The 21,057-nt window shown below is 39.6% G+C and overlaps 3 protein-coding genes across 3 annotated transcripts; all 3 read right to left on the bottom strand.

The window, feature by feature from the left end:
- Window positions 1-1,169: 1,169 nt before the first annotated feature.
- On the bottom strand, window positions 1,170-5,891 carry LOC117829323 (ran GTPase-activating protein 1-like). Its single transcript, XM_034706951.1, has 5 exons — window positions 5,807-5,891; window positions 2,811-2,885; window positions 1,813-2,729; window positions 1,585-1,711; window positions 1,170-1,451 (listed from the first exon to the last, which is right to left on the bottom strand). The coding sequence occupies exons 1-3, from the start codon at window positions 5,889-5,891 to the stop codon at window positions 2,197-2,199; spliced, it is 693 nt and encodes a 230-aa protein (XP_034562842.1). The 3' UTR covers window positions 1,170-1,451; window positions 1,585-1,711; window positions 1,813-2,196.
- Window positions 5,892-6,303: 412 nt separating this feature from the next.
- Window positions 6,304-14,509, bottom strand: zgc:112332 (uncharacterized protein LOC553712 homolog). The gene is made up of 7 exons (XM_034707083.1): window positions 14,389-14,509; window positions 13,767-13,882; window positions 11,390-11,545; window positions 11,182-11,286; window positions 8,655-8,864; window positions 7,476-7,668; window positions 6,304-7,256 (listed from the first exon to the last, which is right to left on the bottom strand). The coding sequence occupies exons 1-7, from the start codon at window positions 14,397-14,399 to the stop codon at window positions 7,154-7,156; spliced, it is 894 nt and encodes a 297-aa protein (XP_034562974.1). The 5' UTR covers window positions 14,400-14,509; the 3' UTR covers window positions 6,304-7,153.
- Window positions 14,510-15,720: 1,211 nt separating this feature from the next.
- si:dkey-73n8.3 (uncharacterized protein LOC100150965 homolog) lies at window positions 15,721-20,454 on the bottom strand. Its single transcript, XM_034706671.1, has 7 exons — window positions 20,327-20,454; window positions 19,735-19,850; window positions 19,207-19,362; window positions 19,009-19,113; window positions 18,282-18,491; window positions 17,692-17,884; window positions 15,721-16,086 (listed from the first exon to the last, which is right to left on the bottom strand). The coding sequence occupies exons 1-7, from the start codon at window positions 20,338-20,340 to the stop codon at window positions 15,984-15,986; spliced, it is 897 nt and encodes a 298-aa protein (XP_034562562.1). The 5' UTR covers window positions 20,341-20,454; the 3' UTR covers window positions 15,721-15,983.
- Window positions 20,455-21,057: the final 603 nt, after the last annotated feature.

The following is a 21,057-nucleotide window of genomic DNA, read 5'->3' as shown; positions in this document are numbered from 1 at the left end:
CTTTTATTGTCACCTTCAATTTCACTTATCTTTGTGATAAAAACTTCACTTTACCAAAACCATCTGGTGTTATGCTTTTATGCACTTTTCCCTGATACAAACTAACATCTGTGTTTACTGTATTATAGATCTTTTTGATCACTCCTCACTCAGCTCCACAAGGACTTGGATGAATATGCAGTGAACATTTATAATCATGTCTGTTTTTTATATGCAAGTGGCCTTGTTTGTGTTTCTGTTTGGATGTGCTTTAATTGATTCAGCACAGAGTTTTTGCCATTTATGTGCTTTGTTTGTTCCTATTCAGGTTTTTAGATAGTTGCTCTTGACTACAGTGGACAAAACCAAATTATTGATTCCTGTTTTTGGACTCATGCTTCTGTTTTTGATTGTAATTTAGTTTTAGGGACCTGCAGTCTCCCTTAGCTTTAATGTATGAATTAACAGAATATTATGGATTACTTCTTTGGCAACAAGTGCTTTATTAACTCTGAGTCAGAAAGCTGATGTTTGTTATTTATTCATTTGGATCAGATATGATGATGATGATGATGATGATGATGATGATGATGATGATGATGATGATGATGATTGCAGACTTGCTCCCTTTTTCAGATGCTTGCATTTTTAACAAACCGGCAGCCGAATCGATGCTTATAAAATATGTTTTTATCAAATGTTACACTTTCAATCTCCTGGGTCTTCCTTTTTTTTGTATTCATTCACCTTTGAATTACACCTCCCTTGTTTTTATTTATGATTGTCAGCTCAGTTTCATTCTATACTTCTTTTGTCCTGTACTGTATTTCTACATTTCTTTCCTCAGAACAATGCTGTACAAATAAAGTTTATTATTAGAGGAAAAAGAGTAACCTTTCTCTCTCTCTTTAAATGCCTAACCCCAAACTGTTGCTACACTGAAACTGTAACTGTCCCAAATATAACATGATGACTTTTTATGTAATTCTTTATACACTTCCTAGACAATTCAACATCTCAAACACTTCAGTGTGACACTTGGAACAGCTATTTGTTGTCTAAAAAAAACCCCAAAGTTCCAAAATCATACATTTAAACTGTATATTTTGTATTCAAACTGTTATTGATTTAGTATCAGATTTCTGAAATACATAACATTTTGTAATGCTGAAGGAAAATATGAATGCATGTAAAGAAAATGTCTTTTATTGCAAAAGCCATTAGTACTTTGTAAAACTTGTAAACAGAAACAAATGAAAGTCTTTATTTCAACACGTTCTCCTTTCTCTGCATATCTTCACAATCGTGATGCGTTCATGTGTGTGAGTGAAGAGCGTCCCAAACCCTCCAGCTCAGAGGAGGCAGAAGCTAATAGCCTCCTCTGTGTTGGTCTGGTTGGTGCGCTCCTCATCCTCTGGGCTGGTGGTTGAAGACGGTGGTGTCGGGGGGGCAGGAAGATGTTCCTCTCTGAGCTGCAAAAGAAAAAAGAGTGATGGAGAGTTCAGACGTTTTCTGGACTGCTTTGATAATAATTAACAATAAAATGTTATCACTACTTTATAAATCTAATGTTACTGTTGTTGTCTCAGAGAGGGGATCACTTACTGAGCGCACTGAAAGAAAGGCTATCACCGCTCTGCAGCAGGTCCTCTGCTCATCCATCCTTCTCATCTGGTCCAGAATATTCTTCTCTCCATGTTCAGTCGTATTCCTCATCATCGTCACTTCTGGTCTAGGTAAAACAAGAGTGAGTCAGGTTAATAATGAACTTATGAAACCATAATAAGAGGTGCAGGAGAATGTCATCAGCATAATCTTTAAATAATACTTTACCTTGTCCACATGGATTCAGCCATTACAGCCGTTTAAATCCTTATCACTCAGTCCTTTATATGATCAGTGAGTGGGATCAAAACTAACAGGAGACTTTTTAATGTTGTGACTGAGTGTTAACTTACCTTTGTCTGCTTCACCTTATCATGAAAAAACACTGACAGAGTTAGTTAGAAAAATAATCTCTGAATTACTGAAAGATAAAAATGTGTAGAACTTTTTACACAGAGATATTCATCTCTACTTACCTTGTGTGCAGGCGTCTACATTTCATCAAGAAATCAACAACAGTCGTCATAGTTTGTATTTCTTGTGTGTGGGTGCATGTTTGTGTGTTCATGTGTGTGTATACTTTCCCTTCCTGCAAAGAACAGGCTCTGTGTTTCAGTCAGAGTCACTGTCATCGGTCCATCTTGTGAACTGGAAAGGACCGTGCCAGAATCTTCGGTTGGTGCTGAAGTTGAGGTCTGACGTGGAAGGAGCTGATTCTTCAGGGTTTTCTTCACCGCACGTCCTCAGCCTCTTCGTACTCACCTGCTCCGTGCTGCTCTCCTCCCGGCTCCTCTTTGGGAAGACGTTGAGGCCTGAGGTTGAGGGTGCACACTCTTCTGGACTCTGAGGGGTGGGAAGTCCACCTGGAGGACCGGCAGAAGGACCAACGTGGACAGGGGGACCAGCAGGGACGGAAGGTGACGCGTGGCGCACTGGTGGGAACTCCTGGTCGAGGGGGGCATGAGGTCTGATGTCATCATCCTCCTCTTCCTCTTCATCTTCAAACACGGAGTCGTAGCCAGAGTCTTCACTCTCCTCGTCTGAGTCGTCGCTGTCGTCTGTGTCTTCATCGGCCTCCTCGTCAATGTCCAACAGCTGTTGGACGACCTCATGAACCTGGAGTGGAGGAATGCCTGCACATACATCTGCAAGAACAAGCAGATCACCATCATCATCACCAACAACATCATCATCATCAGAGGGGATGTAGATTGGAGCATCGTCACCTGGGTTGTCGTCCACAACCATGACATCAGGAACGCCGTATTCCTCAGGAAGCTCGATGATGAAGTTCCAAACTTCTGATGAGAAAAAAGTCAGAGAGTCTGAGAACATGAGTTTAAATTTGAACTTTAAATAATTTTTAAAGCCGAGTGACAATCAGAGTAAAATATCCAACATTTCAATTCACATAAACTTCTTACAGCTGTACTCCATCACTGACTCTCAAACACAGAGGACACTAACACTCATATCAGATATCAACTATTTTACTTGAAAGAAATAAGAATAACTTTATTCTGTATAACTTTCCAATGAACACACTTTGTTTCATAAATTATAAAGATATTAACAATGAAAGCATACAGATCCACATTTACACAGATTAATGCCCCTCTGTGTTTTCACACTTGCGTCCTGACGCCATGACGTTCACACCTCAGAGTTCCATCGTCTCCATGGAGCACAACTAAAATATATTTCAGCATTTTACAAAAATCTAGACCGAATTCGATTTTCTTTCTGAAGATTCGGTGAAAATGTTGTTACTTCAATGTCCTGAAACCAAAATAATACTGTGTACAAACCACAACACTTACTGAAAATACATTCCAAATTTTACCCGGGATATTTGTGACAACCCCGCCATCAAAAATATTCATTTTTCAGTGAGAAATCGTCGAGTGAAAGTCTCAGTAATCTAGTTTTTCTCTCACAGGTATAATTCCTCGGTGTGAACTAGCCTTGAAATGTACAAAAGTCACTCCGATCAGTGACTGGGTTAAGTCAGTGAAGGGGGCACTATGGGAAGAGGGGGCAAAACAGGGAGAGAGTTCAGCATCCTGACTGCCTGGTGGATAAAACTATTCTCAGTCTGCTGGTTCTGGCCCGGAGACTGCATAGTCTACTTCCTGATGGCAACAGGCTGAAGAGGCTGTGAGACGGGTGGGAGGGGTCGCCTTCTATGTGCAGGGCTTCTCGGGTGAGGCGGAAAGAGTAAATGTCATGGAGGGTAAAATGTCATCCCAAATCTCTGTCAGACCTGCAGGTGAGCACAGATCAGGGGTGGAAAGTAACAACTTTCATTTACTCAGGTTAATGTTATTAAGTTGCTTTTTTGTGAACTTTAGTTCTTTTAGCATTCATTTTACTTAAGGCATGTTCTGTGTGAATTATTGTACTTTGCAACATTTTCCAGAGCATCAATAAAAAAAAATGCTCAAAACATTCAGGCTCCCCATCAGCTGCTAGCAGTCACCTGATCGGATGGGTGTCTACACTGTTAAAATCTTTCATCTTACTAAGTGAATTTGTCTTAACTGTAGTCAGAACATCTCGACACACTTAATATAAGCCACCAAATCTGAATCTTGTAGACTCTTTTAAAGAATCTAATACTATGACCCTGAAGGGGGCGCTGTAGACCCCATCCCACTGATACAGTGTCTAAGTTCTAACAGGCCCTTTCAGGGTAGACACTCTCACTACTTCATATGAGTGATTCTTCATCACACATTGCTTTCTTGCCTCAGTTCTTGAGGCAGTTTTTCATCATTTTCATGCCTTCAGAGATGGATAATAGCTGTACCTTCATGATCAAAGCTCCTGTGAGGAGCCTTCAGTTTGTGTCGCTCTTGAGGCAGGGATGAAAAAAATAAAAAGGACCCCTGCTCTATGCCATGGGGAAATAATGAGCGTCTACACTTCATTATCTGTGTTCTATTTATTCAACAACTTGAGGTGGAGATGTAATTATGTAAAAGGAAAACACACAACTTTTCATAGAAAAAAGAACCGCCTGCATGAAGCTCACATTGAAGTGGGATTGAATCTGTTAGTTGACACATAGTCCTCTTAAAACTGAGTAGTTTAACGTAAATCAAATGTTTGAATTCACTTAATTAACACTCTAGTAACATTTTATCACCCTGAACCACTCTTTGTTTACTGTTTTCCACCTTTACAGATTTTTTTCGATTGCTTAAACACGGTTTTGAAAACAAGGCCCATTTTGTCAAAACACTACACAATACACAGTTCACAAAGCCACACACACCAGTAGCAGAACACCTCAGATCCATGACAAAATGAAACACTCTTGTAAAAATTAAACACTAATTTATCAAAACCATATTTTGTTATCATATGAAACACGTTTCACATTGTGTAATACTTTTGATTTTAGTGTTTATTCAGTTGTAAAAATCTGTAACTGTAATTGCAGAAACCAGGAAAGCTATTAAAGACTTGTAGTGACCATTTGTCTTAAACAATTCAGTTAATAATAAAAATGTCAAACTCAAACATAATCTGATGCACCTTGGGGATGCATTGTACGCAGGCCAAAGAAGTCCAATGCCCAGCCCAAGTTCACAACTCTTAGGGTTTATTTTTGAGTTTTTTAAGACAAATGGTCACTACATAAAGTAAAAAACCAAAGGTCCACCCAGGTGCATCCTGGCCTTCTGGCACCTACCTAAATAACCCCAGGTGCTCACAGTGTGACCTAATCACCAAACAAACAAAACAAACAAAATAAATACTAAAAATACAAAAAATGTAAACATACTACACAAATGACTAGCAGAAATATATCCCCAAAATCTAACTTAAATTAACTCTAAAAAGAAAAGATTAGAACAATCAGACAACTAACACTATTTATTAATTGTGAACTAATTACACAGCTAAATACAAAACATAAACAAATAGCTCCTACAGTATTACTATTTATCCATAATATACACTCAAAAGTGAAAACGTATTTAAGTGGTACTATTTTTTTCCAATTTTTGTTCTTACATTTGAATACACATTATTACTGTTAGGTAAGTGTTTAATAAAAAAAAGTACTTATTCATTGTTTTGAGGGACATTTTATTCTCACTGTGTTAATATTAATCACTTTGTCACAACAGTTCGTCATCGGAAAGTGTAGGAAAGCTACGTGATGAGATATTCTTATTGTGGTATTATTATAATTTTAAATCCCAATACATACTTTGGCTTTGGGTGGCAATGGTCCCCACAGTGCTCCTTGTGGTCCCTGCTAAAGCCACATTCCTGTAGTGTTTAGTCACCCTCATGTGATTTAGATTAGGATGCAGTTTCTAAATAGACTTCTGCTCTTTCTGTTCTTTGTGCTGTATTTTACTCATTCAGAACAGTGACAAGTGCGACACTTGCAGCAATGTGAAAGCAGCAGGACTAGTGCAGTGCATTCGCTGCTGTCCATTTTATTCTGTGTCCATTCTGCATAAATTACATGGAGCTTGGGCAGTGAGAACTCTAAAACGTCCTGTGTTTCAGGCAGCAGGACTGCAACATTATTTTAGGAATACAATATAAGACTTAAAGCACCACTGGTTTTACATTTTTAAAACACTTAACTCACAGTTTCTTCTTCAAGACTGAGCAGTAAATGAATCCCAGCAGAGTAAACATCCTCTTTCAAATGATAATTCTACAAGTTAGTCAAAAATCAAACACACATGCAAATCTTTGTAAATGCACAAGACTTTCTCAGCATATTTGCCAGTCTAATACGTTTATTTTACATTATTTACATGTTGTCACATTAACATCTCCCAAATGTAGAAGCTTTTCTGGAGTCTCAACATGCTGGCATATTGTAGGCACATTAAAATGACAATCAAAATGCACTGATATCACAGTAATACGTAAGTTTAACTACATAGCAGAGGATAAATGCATACATTATTTTCTATGAGGAAGCTCAAACAAAAAAAAATTACACGTTAAGGAATGTCTCAAGTTTTACTTATTAATAAAAGTACATTCTGATACCTTCAGTTCCTGCTTTAAGTAAATGCTGTATACTTTGAATATATAGAACAGTCACTTTAAAAAAAGGGCTGAATTGTCTCCATCATTGTGCATACTCTAGCAACACTAGAACTCGCTTACTAAGAGTTTCCACATTAAGAGGGGGTATTAACAAATCAGGTCATTCCATTTAAGGCACAATTATTCTGGCTAATGCTCCACAGGTTCAAAAGACTGCACAGCATCTGCACTCAAAAAGAACAAAGAATGCCCATATATATATATGTATGTAAAAGCGCAATAAAAAGACACCAGAAGTACAAAATCATTGATATTGCTCACAAACAGTTTGACATACGAGTAAAACACTGTGTACTTGTTTGGTAAATAGGATAACTTTAAATCATTGGATTCATTTGTGATGTTTTATAAAATTAAGCAGCTCTTGGTAAGGCTCCAGATACTTTTGGAGTGGACTGTTCTGCTCTTTGAGTACTAAAATACATTTTTACAGTAACATACTAAATGCCCGTCCTTGACTTCACAGGTGGTTTGACACGTTTCATTGCCAGGTGATGCCCAGCATGTTGCTGCTGATGTCCCACAGTTTCAGGGCCAAGTCGTCATCAGAGGCAGTCCTTGAACACGTCGCAGGAGCACAGTCACTGAGCATAAAAACAAGCAGAGTGAACGTTAAAAACTGTGTGCTGCTTCTTTGTGAGTGTTAAAGAAGAACTAAATTGTTAACCCACAGCTTCATTAAGTATCCCCTTTTGTAAGTCAGCAGGTAGTAACTCTCCTCAGCATGACGCCTTCACTCTGAAAGCTCTCATAACTCATAGTAGTGTGGTTGAAATACTGTGTGTGCATGTGTGTGTGTGTACCTGAAGTACCCTCCGCTCAGGCTTTCCAGACCTGGCTCCACAGCGCAGTAGATGGTGGTCTGTGCTCCCTCCACTGTTGTCTTAGTGAAAACCTTGAAGATTTTCACCGCCACCTGGATGCACTGATGCTGGTGCCTCCACAGGTCAGACTGAACCACCCCGGGGTGCAGAGAGAACACGCTCACACCTGTACCTGCAACATGTATACAATCACCTGCACGGTCACTACACTGTATGATCATAATTAAAACATGATATGAACATGTGCATACTCTGCTATGATTTGCATACAATTTACACATACTTCAGAGGAATACACTTTGTTTAAAAATACATATACAGGTGCCTCATTAACTCAGAGTGTGTTAAACATTCAGACTCATTCCATCTTGTTTCTGTAACTTCGGTTTGTTTCACACATAAAATAAAAACATGAGACTTGTGAGTTTTCACATTGATTTCTTTCACCTTTTTGCCATTAAACAAAAGAACAAACAGTACAAGAGATTGAGGCAACACAGCTGCTCACATCCAGGGAAAATCTACTTCTTTGTAACCAAAATACTTTCACACAGGAAGGAGAGGCCACAAGGTGACATGGACAGAAAAAACAAAAAGATAGGTTTCTCCTGCACGCCAGAAACCAAACCGTGCTCACGAAAAAGTTTCTTATGAGCATGCAATTCGTTTTAAGTGCCGCTCTGAGACACTAAAGCGGTGACGTTGTGCAAGAAAAGTCATAATATCCTTATAATGAAGCCAAAAGGTTTAAATAAAGCTCAACTCACTCCCATACTGTCATTTTTAGATCAAAACAGGAAGACAGTGATGCACTGGTTGATTTCCAGTGCACAGCTGGTATCTTGTGTGCATGGGAAACTTTCTCATTAGCATGCACTTGTATCTACTAAACCAGAGCATGGATTAATTTCTGGTGTGCATAGGAACATATCTAATTATTATTTATCTCTGCTCATGTCACCTTAGGGGCTCCGTAAAAGGCAGCTAAATGAACACAGATGTTTTTGCACACCACAAATTCTCATCCCTTCTCTGCTCACAAATAAATAAGTCTCCTTTAATGGTCTGCAATCAAAACTCAAACCCAAGACACCAAGACTCTCCTAATACGACGTCTTCTTTTACAAGTTTTCCACACAAACAGCCGTCTCAGCTCACCTTCCAACAGTTTGGCGAGTGAGCGTGCAAACATGACATTGGCCAGCTTGCTCTGTCCGTAGGCCTTCATGGTGTCGTAACTCCTCTCGCTGTTGATGTCGTCCAATTGGAGCCCGGTCCAGGTGTGGGCCACTGACGCCACAACAACAATACGGGCAGGAGCTGAGCGCTTGATGAGATCCAGCAGCAGGTAAGTCAACAGGACGTGACCTGAGGAATGAGGAATGAGGAATGAGGAATGAGGAAGAGAAGAAGAGACACGCTGTTCGGCTGCTTTTGCACATGCTCCCTGTGATGGATCCTCATAGTTTGTAAATCTGACCCTGGAGTGCAAACAGATGACCACATGCAAGAAAGCTGAATTTGAACACATGAGGTATTAAATGTGACACCAGTCCCACTTCATAGACCACCACTTCCCACTCATAATATGTCCACTGAGTGTAGAATATTCCCATCATGTCTCAATGAGGGGAAACCCTCCAGTTAAAATACTTGAATTCCTCTTACTGAGCACTAACGATCTAACTGTCCTGTGCTTTTTAAGACTGTCCTCGAAAGTCCGCTTTCTGCCACACAGCATACTTTACAACCAAACAAGGACTCGAAAGAGAGCCTTGTGACAGACGGAGCTGTAACACTCTGAGACATCTCCATTGATGGTGCCCACAGGATGCTGTCGGATTCCTTGTACTGCTGGTGTGCTCTGGTTTATAAGAATAAGACTGTCATTGCTTTGACAGTCTTTCTTGCATGTGTCGTGGTGGAGACATGAAATCAAACTTTATCTGCCTCTCCTGCAGGAGGAGAAGTTTCTGGCTCAGGGTTTTGAAAAGGCAAACTAGAGACTAATCTGAATGAGGAATCAGGACAGCTGTAGAGGATCTTTTCAACAAAATTAAACATTAATTAAATTAAACAAACTGTTCTTGTCACCCTTCTTGTTCCTCCCCTCCTACTCTGTTCAGTGCCTTCTTCTCAGAGTATTTGCTGACTGATGCTCACACAGCAACTTACCACAAGATGCTGCACTTTACCACAGCAGGATCAATGTTTGACAAAAGGACATATTGAAGGATGGTTCTGTTTTTTGTGGTACTTATCATCAGTCAGTGATTACTCACAGCCTGTTAGCTCAACCCCTTTGTTGAGAAACCAGCCGGAGAACCAATACAGGAGAAAGGGCTTTCAACAGCTGCAGACAGAGCCCACACTGCCACGTACTTTACTTTATCCCTACCAGATGGTTCTCTCATTGAGAACAAAGTTATCTGCATTTACTGTCGATGGGAACAGAGTTACCACCGGAGGTGTCAGGCAAAGCCAGGCGGGGGTCAGCTGTGGGTGGGTGTTCAGAGTCCTGATGGCTCAGTGAAAGGAAAATGGTTGCCAAATGTGGAAGACCTTGCACGGTGCTCGGGAGACTTCAACTACACAGTGATGAGGGGAGTGGGAGGATTTTTTGGTGTGCTGGTCTTTGTATATTTTTCACATAGAGGGGAGACACCTTTAATTTTCTCTGCTTTTCTCTGCTTAATAAAACTAAACCTGATTTCATTATGACTCTGACATGTATCACGATTTTGTGAGCCCGAACAGCGGAGGCCTGTTAAGTGCCCTTACTGTAAACCTTTAACAATGCTGGAGTACTCATAATCACTAATACTGCGAGGCGTTTCATCAGCAAGTACTGTTTCTGTCTTTGAAATCATGATACAAAGAGACAAATTTAGCGGATTTTTCCCTCCCTCTCCTTTTGTTAGCGCCTCTCTGCTCATCCCTCAACACTGTATGTCTGCATCTTGAGTACTAAGTGTTCTTTTTGTGAAGTTAAAGTCACATGTGGTTGTTTTTCATAGTCGACAGATAAGTTGTCAGAGTGTGCAACCTTTTCTCTGTTTACCGCTCCCTTCATTGGAAATTGCACAGTGTCACAATCCATGAGTCCAAATAACACCCAGAACATTCTATGTGATCAGCCTCTCACTGTATCTGGTGTCATTGTGTTGACTGAGAAAACAATATCAGCCATGTGGTAGAGCAGTTCTCCTGAAACACACAGACAGCTCTGCTATCTAGAGACTGATCTGTGTTCAGGGTACACAAACACAGAGGAACTGCTCTATACATTAAACTGTAGAGGAAACGTCCTCAGCATTGTTCCTCCTTTCCTGTTTGACTGTTGACTTAACTAAAGTAAAGTACATGTGTTCATGTAGCGGATGTTTCTGAGTCTACAGGAATGTAATCACTGTATATACGCATTTGTTGTCCTGCACACGTGTGTTGTAACCACGTCTCTCGCTCTGTCAGCCTGTGATAAAAATACCTCAGAGGAATAGATCATCTGGAACACAGCCATTGTTCAATTCTCGGGAAACACAGACAGCTTGAAGAACGCTCCACCATGAATCATTTCCCCAGATGATTTGTTGGTCAGCTTGGTTGTACAGTGTGTTGATGCCACCTTACACGGATACAAATATTTGTACCTCCTTAAAAAAGAAAAAGCAGCATCTAGACTTACCCAAGTGGTTAACCCCAAACTGCATTTCAAACCCATCAGTTGTCTGTGAATAGGGACACATCATGATGCCTGCATTGTTTATCAGGATGTTCACTTGTTTCTCCTCTGAAACATAAAAACAAACATAAGGAAAAGTTGATAATAATCCAGGAATATTAGATGAAAAAGAAACATAAGAAGTCTAGAGTTATGACGAGCATTTCTCTACCTCTGTTGATGAGATCAGCAAACGCTCGGATGGACTTGGTGTCAGATAGATCCAGTTTCCTGATGAACAGATTCTCATTTCCTGTGTCTTCTAAAATATCTGTCCGTGCCTCCTCTGCTCGCTCCAGGTCTCTGCACGCCATAATGATACGTGCACCTTAAAAAGGAACGGCAGAAGTCAGAGGGAGTTATGATACTGTTATTTTCTCAGTTTACAGCTCTACAGGGAAAGTTGGAAAGTTGAAATGCCCCAGTGTTAATGTGTGCAGCAGTCAGGCCCTCCTGTTGCTGAAAAGATTGAGCAACTGTGGAGAACTTAGTGATAAGAGGAAGGTTATGAGGTACATTTCAATACAAACCTTTGTCTTATTTGTTGTTTGTTGTTGTTGTCTTTTCCTGCAAGTAAATCTCTACACTTAGTGATATAAACCATAGGACGAAGACATTTTTCAGCTACATACTGAGGCAAATACTCTACGCCGAGCCTGTGCAATAACCTTCAAAGTTTCTAAACTCATTACTACAAAGGCTTTGTTCTTTTGCGGCACACAAAGCCACCTTTGCCAATTAAAGAGGGAGCACCTAAGTTTGCGTGCATGTGTGTGTGTGTGTGTGTGTGTGTGTGCATGTGAGCGCGTGCATGATTCTCCTCTAATGTTCTCTAAACTCTCATTCATTTAGCCAACTGCTCCGCTCACATGAACACAAGACCCTCTCAACTGTGTCATTCTCATTCGCCTCTGACGTAATTTACGCTGCATTCTCTTTAATGAGCCCAGAAAAGGAGGCCTGGACAGCAAAAACACACACACACACACACACACACACACACACACACAATCACACACACATACACACAGACACAAAGTAAACATGCATGCCCACACCAACAAAAAGTATATAGAAGCACAACTCCTCCCAAAACGACACACACACTCACACAAACACAAAGTAGCTGCTGTCCCTGGTAATTATGGAAGAGGAGAGCCATTAATCAGTGGGAGTGGAGCGTACGTATCCCATCTCAGTCTTTGTTTCCCCCCCTGCTGTTCCCATATGGCAGAATCCGATTGTTTCCACGTTTCCCTGTTAGTCGAGTTCATCCCATTGAATAAAATAGTAAATACATTTTGGAAAGTGAAGGTTATACAGCGGGAAGTCAAAGACCATGCAGCAGATGAGGACACAATGTCCTCCTGCATGCATAAATAATGCCTGCATGCAGAGCAGGATGCAAATACTAACAACAGTCTCAGTTGTGTTTTGTATTTTCAGACTCAAATGTTATTCTGTAAGCGCTCCCTCATTTCACTTTTCAAATATTGACTTTTGTCACTTGACACTGATGAGTAATGTAAACGTTCTTCTCTGTCAACAGGGTAAGTCCAGCCAAAATAATCCAACAGAAGATTAAAAAGCCTGAGATTCAATTAGGTTTCCCTGATATGATGCCCAAGGAAACACCTCCTGTTATGAATCTTGCAAATCTAATCATTATGTCATCATGTTGTTGCAGAATCCAATTAACTGGGCCATGATACAGTAATCTGACAGGGAGTCCTCCAGGAGAAAAGACGAGTGTTCTCTGCTGGGGATGAGGTTTTCTTTGGTTTCCAAAAAATGTCATTTACCACGTTGCTGCACTTTATTCATTTTAATTAAGTTAACATACATCAACAGATGGACCGCCGATTGTTGTTGTCCTCTCATTTATAAATTAAAGGCTAATTTCTGTGCACACTCGGGTGAAAAAAACACAAAGCACTGGCAATTGTGCAGAAAAAGTGTTCACAAATTAGCAAAGTAAATTAAGTCAGCAGAAGCAGTTTTCAAATTATTCACTGCTGTGCTTGTGTGGGCGTCTGTCTGGGTGCACCCTCCCATCTCTCTTTGTTTCCTGTCTGGCTCAGGAGGGGAGCGGACCCTCACAATGCTCCCTCTGTCCCCTTGATGCCTCATCTGTCTTCCATCACTTGAACTGGTGAAGTGTTAAACAGGACGCTCATTTTGGTTAACACAGCCTCAGCTCTTTTTTTTTTTTACATGCACCGTTTGTCGCAGTCCTGAAATATGTTCGAGGTTAAGGTATGCTGAGGTTAGAGAAACACTTCATACAGACTAAAATGAGCATGGAAACATAAGCAGAGTGAATAAGTAAACAAGAGGGATCAATGGTGGACATCTGAGGACAAGGGGCACACTTACAGATCATGCTCTCTGGCTTTAAGCCACCCACATACTAGACCTACTTAACTCCAAGAAAACAGAGGAATGTGTAAGTCACAGTGGGAAAGTGAGTGACAATGAAAGAAATGAGGGGAAGCATAGATCACTGTGACTCAAGTCCACACAGCTGGACAGACAAGCCTGAGCGGTACCTCTTCTTGCCAGGTCCCTGGCGGTCTCTTTGCCAATACCAGTGTTAGCTCCGGTGATGATGACTGTTTTCCCATCTAACCTCTCTTCAGACGACCAGCGGTTACAGCACACACTCCTGAACAACAACACAGAGCAATGCATCAATAACAGAAACAGTCATGGATCATATAAAATATCTGTTGGTAGAAACACTGAGATTTTCTCCTTAAATAAGTGGGACAGTAATCTGCTTTATGTAATACACGTTCAGACTGAAATGTGATCCGGTGTGGAATTTAACACAAAGTTTGATCATTAAAATAAAGAAAACAACAAGATCAAAAAATTATTTCTTTAAACATAATTCTTATGCATTTACATGTTTATTTTCTGATTTGTAATTTTAACAGAACTCCTTGCTTATTTCCTAAAATAATATAACAAATGTTAACTCAAACTCACAGCAGCACACTTACAGAAACAAAAAGAGTTTGATTCAGCAGTTTTTCAATCCCTTTAGGTTAAAAAATATGAAACAAGCAAACACAAACATCCACTCTAAGATTAGCAAATCTGCTTACATGGTGGAAAATGTAATTTGAGCCACCAAACCTTTGCCTTGTTTAGTGTTTCTCCTCCTACCTGCAGGACATGCTTCCTCCAGAGCCACAGATTTCCTTCTCAGGATCAGTGAGCTTCTCCAGGAACAAATGAATGTACCTCCTCCAGTCCTCTGAAACAGTCCATCAATGGAGTTCGTGCTTGTCACCTCTCCCCCGCCCCGCCCACCGCGTTTGTCATCACAATATCACCGCCGGACCAATCAGGAGCGAGCTGACGCATAATTGATTCAGAAGTTCAGGCGCTCGGGGAACAAGCGGCTCTCCTGCTGCCTCCTGCTGCCTGAGGAGAGGAGGGAAAACTCGAGCAGTTTATAGAGGAAAAGAGAGACAGAGAGAAAGAGAGAGAAACTCCTCTACAGTATGAGGCAACACAGAGGAGTCTGTGGAGTCTAAATACCATAACTGTCTCCATACTAACTCTTTAAGTGCTTACTCCCACAGCTACTTAATCTAATTAACAACCAATTAGCCTGACAGCATTAGCAGAAGTTTTGACCTGTGCCCTAGATTACTACTATGCTTGACTTATGGTAACATTGCAATAATAATTATGGCCACTTGAGTTCACCCTAAGTCAAATTTACAATAATGGAACCGTTTTCTTAGAGAAATAATGCTTAATTCATGTTGAAGTAATGCATGACTCAGGATGAATTTCTGTATGAATTAATTATTCATTTCTGATGTTCACCATCAACTAATGATTCTGTCACTATGACTTCATGTAATGACTACATGTTTAATACATTATTAGTTAAGGTATGGCAATTAACAGTTACTTCATACATCAGTTCATATATGACCAAATTTGCTGGACATACAAGTTTTTTAATGATAATTGCATATGAACAGCCTCACAGGCTGGATTTTAAAACCTCATATTTCTGAGAACAAACTGAATGGTGTGTGTATATATAAATATGCATATATCTATCTACAGTATTTACACACATATATGGGTGTTCATGTACTGTATATATATGTGTGTGTGTGTGTGTGTGTGTGTGTGTGTGTGTGTTGATATACTGTATATATATATATATATATATATATATATATATATATATATATATATATACAGCCTGCGAGGCTGTTCATATGCAATTATCCCAAACAACAACTGGTATGTCCAGCAAATTTGGACATATATGAACAGATGCATGAAGTAACTGTTAACTACCATACCTTAACTAAAAAACTGTTCCATTATTGTGAAGTGTTACCACGAAATCTATTCACACATAAAAATTGGTAAATATTGAAGAACCCCTTCAAAATAAGAGCTTGTGACACAACCAAGACTTAATCATGCTGTTTGTTTGAGTCATAATCAAACACACAGCAGTTTGGATTCATCAGTGATTGTTTTATTGGCAGCAGCTCATTTCTTTCTCCAATCTGTAAACATCTCATCCTTTCTCACACTTCATGACAAGCTCAGCAATCACACTCTGTTACAACAAGTGATTTAATTCTACCGACGTGCACAAGTTATCGTCCATCACATACATACCATCTTCAGCATTCACCAAACGTAGCATTAACACAATGACTTTCAGACTGCTGCATATATTGCTTCATGCATGAAGAGATGTATTATTTAAGTCTGTGAGTTTATCTCCAGCGGATGCCAAGCAGGTGGCAGCTCACAGCCCACAGCTTCAAGGCAGTGCCGTCATCACTACCTGCCCTGCAGTTCTCTGCCTGCGCACAGTCCCTGGAAGGAAAGTAAAGCAACATTAAGATAGTGCCAATGTTTTTTATTACATCTACAACAACTGTGGTCCTGTCGAAGCCCCAGCCTTGATATTTTTGAGGGTGTCCAATAACCCCTGTTGTGAAATGTGACAATGTGAAATCTGGTCAGCTATAGTCAAATGTATAAGTAATTTGTTAAACAGAGTTTACTAAGAGCCCAGCATTATGTGTAGAGGGTATTTTACCAGAGGAGGCTAATCTGTCTGTAAATGAGCTTTTAAAACAGGCTGCAGGATGGTGCTGAGGCATTGGAAGTCAAACAGATGGTCAGTTTTAGTGAATGGAGAGATGAAGTGGGCAGGATAGCTCCTTTTGAATAGCTTATTTACAGAATGAATACTAACACTGAGGTACTCTGATCTATAGGGAGTCCCTATCTGGAAATCATTGGAGAAGATGACTGTGATGATATTTGATGCTCGATTAATCTGTCCTTTCTAATGTACATCATGTATAATTCTGAAAGGTAATATTGTGACATGTTAACCTCTCAACATCACCAAGAGGAATGTTTTTATTTATTTATTTTTATTTTTCTGTTTATTTACACTCTTCGTTTATTTACCTTGTTTCCTTATGTTTATCTCCCTTTTCTTTGTACTGTTTGTTTTTTATTTATTTAGTTTTTTTTGGGGGGGGGGGATTCTTATTGTTGGTTTTGTATAACTTGTATATAATTTGTGAACTTGTGATGAACAAAGGAATTCTGAAAAATCGTAATAGTAATACTAATAATACTAATACTAATACTAATAATTATAATACTACTACTACTAATAATAATAATAATAATAATAAAAACATTAATAATACTAATACCAGTAATAATAATAATTATAATAATAATATTAATAATAATAATAATAATGATAATAATAACATTAATAATAATAACAACAACAACAACAATAATAATTATAATAATAATAATAATAATAATAATAATAATAATAATAATAATAACATTAATAATAATAATAATAATAATAATAATAATAATAATAATAATAATAATAACATTAATAATAATAACAACAACAACAACAATAATAATAATAATAATAATAATAATAATAATACATATTTGGATTCAATATTTGAAGTATACACACCCTGCACATTAAACAAATGATAAAAGCGACCTGAATCCCCTCTACTGTGATTGGGGTCAGAATAAAACAAGGAACATATGATGAATGAAGGTTTCTACATATTACAGAATAACAGACTATCTCTTAAAGAGTTATTTTAATGCATTTATGCAACTACTGATACTTTTACTGTTTATAGCTGAGGATGCACTTAAATGCAGGTTTACTTTTTGTATTCGATGTGTACTGTAGCTCAGAGTGATGCACAGAGCAAGCCTTTATGACTTGACTAGTCATTCACAACATCCTGATTCTGTGACATTGATATATACCAAAGAATCATGACACCTGGTTGTTAAATCATGTGGTTGTGCAATGCCACCTGGAGGCTGCCCTCTCAAGTTCTCAACCTCATTTCATTCAAACAACTTTAACTAATGCTTTAGTTAATTAAACCTTGATGTCAGACCGACCTGTAGAATCCTCCATTGAGCAGCTCGTTCTCAGGAGTGACGGTGCAGTAGACAGTGGTGTTGGCTCCCTCTGCTGGGGTCTTGATTAGGAAGTTGAAGGTTTTGACTAAATACCCAAGAGGACGCCTGAAATGTCTTGTTATCTCAGTGTTCACCATGCCGGGATCCACAGAGTAGGTGGACACACCGAGAGCTGAAAATCAAAGAGTAGTAAACGTAGAACAGATAACCAGTCATGACTCCTGTACCATCTTTTTTAATTAGAGAGAAATGGTTTTTGATTTCAGAGACAACTCTTGCATGGTTTGTTACATCATGAGACTACAGTGATAGAAAGGTTTGAACAGTACTGTATTGAAAGTGAAATGGGAAAATAAGGTGTGGTGGGTGGAGCAATGATTGATTCTGGAGACAAATGTGTTTCCTGTGAACATGTTCCTCCCTGCTCCAGCTCTTGCCCTGAGCAGTTGTGGTTGAAGCATGAGACTCTCACGTTGGCAACAGATGCAGATCAATTTTTTAAGCATTCTCAGGGAACAAAGAGGCACAGACAGAGACATGCATCTCTGATACACACACACACACCCTACCTTCAGTCCTTTTGGCCAGCTCTTTGGTGAACAGGATGTTGGCCAGCTTGCTCTGTGCGTAGGCCCGGACTGGGTGGTAGTTTTTCTCGCCCTTCAGGTCATCAAACTCGATCTTTCCCAGGGCGTGAGCTCCAGAGGAGAGGTTTATGACGCGGGATGGGGCTGAGTGTTTCAGCAAGTCCAGTAACAGAAAGGTCAGGAAGAAGTGACCTGAGGGTTGGGGGAAGAAGAAAAGAGGGAGAAGGGAGAAAACACCAAAATCAAATGCCAAATAAAACTTAGAAAGGGTTCATCACAGGCAGGGGCGTGTCCAAAGGGATCGCTAGGGGTGGCATTGAAATCTGATTGGCCACCCCTGGTGCCGTCCCACAATCCTGAGCTGTGAATGGCTCTTTGCCTTGTTAGAGGTGGGATTTAAAATGAACACTTCTGCAGTTTTGTAGCTAGCTTTGCATTTTAATGTTGCATATTTTTGTGTTATGACTTTTAATTGTGACCTTGGACATAAATCTTCTTTTTGAGTCCTTTAAGAAGTGTTTCTTTTTAAAGTTAAACATCTATATGAAGGAATCAAACATCTATAGTTCAAGTCAGTGCCCCTGCTGGGCCACCTCAGTCATAAAAGACTGGACACGCCCCTGCAACAATTGAGTTTTGAATCACCTCAGACAGCCTGATGATGGACTAAACACATAAACTGTGTATTCTTAATATCTGTATCTCCTACCCAAGTGATTGACTCCAAACTGCGTTTCATATCCGTCCACTGTGAGGCCGTATGAGCAGATCGCCACACCTGCGTTGTTGATCAGGAAGTGCAGAGACTTCTCAGCTGGAAACAAGATAAGTTACCTGTAACACAATCTTTTAAATCCTGTATTTCATCTTTGTATGTTGTGTGTGTCGTTACCCGTGTTACACTCACAGTTGTAGACGTTCTCTGCAAACTGGCAGATCGATTTGGTGTCAGCCAAATCCAGTTGCTTGGCGACTACCTTGGCTCCCTTCACCTCCCTCATGATGTCACGAGCAGCCTGCTCTGCTTTGGCCATGTCTCTGCAGGCCAGAATCACCCGTGCACCTACACAGATGAATACTTCTTAATGGTGTTGAGATATAATCACAGTGAGGTTACTGTGAGTCATTAATCTGTGTCTCAGTGTTTCTCATTCTGTCTTTATGGCCATCATTATTTGTGTTTCCAGCTCTGTGTTCTGCTCTCCTGTGGTTTCAGCTGTAGTTTAGTGAAACCAGTATCCCTACACTCACAAACATCAAATCTTTTACATAATTCAGCAGTTTGATACTTGAGCCACATCATTATATTTGTTTTTCTTCTTAGCTTGTTAGCTTTAAACATCTCCCGCTGAGTCACACAGTGAAAGAGAACGAGCCTGTAAGAAACCATGGTTCTCATTAGTCCATTTCTAAATATGTCCTTTTGTTTGCTTGCCTCTGCCGGCCAGGTCTTTGGCTGTCTCCTTGCCTATCCCAATGTTGGCCCCGGTTACTATTGCGGTCTTCCCATCCAGACGCACATCTGAAGACCACTTTGTGACAAACAGAGACCTAGGAAACAAGATTCAACAATAACAAAACTGCTAAAAGGGATCTGGACACCGAAAAGGATGATACAAACAAAGCTGACTGTCAGAGAGCAAAAAGGAAGTTAAAAATTTTCAGGCAACAGATTTGCTGTTTATGTGAGCTGTTGTTTTTTAACTAAATTACAAGGTGGATGAGGTCTGCCACAAAAATAACAATTCCTGAAATCACTGACATTATACAAATGAAGTTAAAAGTCAGGCTTTGAAGTGACTCCGTGATTTCACTTGACATTTAAAAACTGACCTTAAGCAACCATCTCCACCCATCTTTACTCAAACAGGGGAAAATCAAGATGACAAGTTTTCCTTTGAATTTGCTAAAACTGTGAGTGAAGTTCTCTCTTTGCATCTCTTAAAAACATTTCTGAAAGAGACTATTTAACTTTTATCTTTTAGTTTAGTTGGCTGTTTTGCTGATTACATCCTGAAGTGTCTTACCTGATTGCCTGCATTTTTGTATCCAGTTAAACAAAATCACAATATCCCTCCTGAGTTTGGAGCGTCTCCTTATTCAACCGAAGTTGAGACTCAGATCCAGAGATTTAAAGAGATGACTACTGAAGTACCAGAGGCTAAGAGAGATGGAGAGACAGAGCGAGAGAGAGGGAGAGAGAGGGAGAGAATGGACTTTATTTGTAATTAAAAGGGTAAGTCAGTATTGGGATGGCCTATCCAGATACAAACTCCCCTCTGTTAAATGTCTTTCACTGTGACTGATCAATTAAATCAAAAGTCAAAATGAGGTCCTTCATCTAGATGATCACATGGTGAGAGCTGCTGTGCTTGAGTTGAGCTCATTAACAGAGAACTGATTGTCTCTTCATGCAGCAGATAGAAGCTGATTTATGTCAAAGCAGGCTCTATGTTACATAAAGATTTTTATCAAGTCATGCATCCTTATTTTGGATGACATTTGGACTGACTTTAAATGCCCTCCGACTGTCAGATGGAAATGATAGAATTTTACCTCCTTAGATACTTAAAACATACAGAAACCAAATAAGCCACATTTCAAACTTTATATCTGCAGGTCAAGCTTTTCTAAGTGAAATCACATTAAAATCTTTCACTTATTATTCAAACCATTATTTTTTCATCCCTAAAAAATGGAGATAAACCTGACTGCAAAACCACTTCCTGTGAAGTAACAAAAACCTGCACATGATGAA

The sequence above is a fragment of the Notolabrus celidotus genome, chromosome 17 (genome assembly GCF_009762535.1).
Source record: "Notolabrus celidotus isolate fNotCel1 chromosome 17, fNotCel1.pri, whole genome shotgun sequence".
NCBI classification, from domain to species: Eukaryota; Metazoa; Chordata; class Actinopteri; order Labriformes; family Labridae; genus Notolabrus; species Notolabrus celidotus.
Note: the sequence above shows the minus strand (reverse complement) of the source record. Positions and strands in the feature narration are given on the sequence as shown.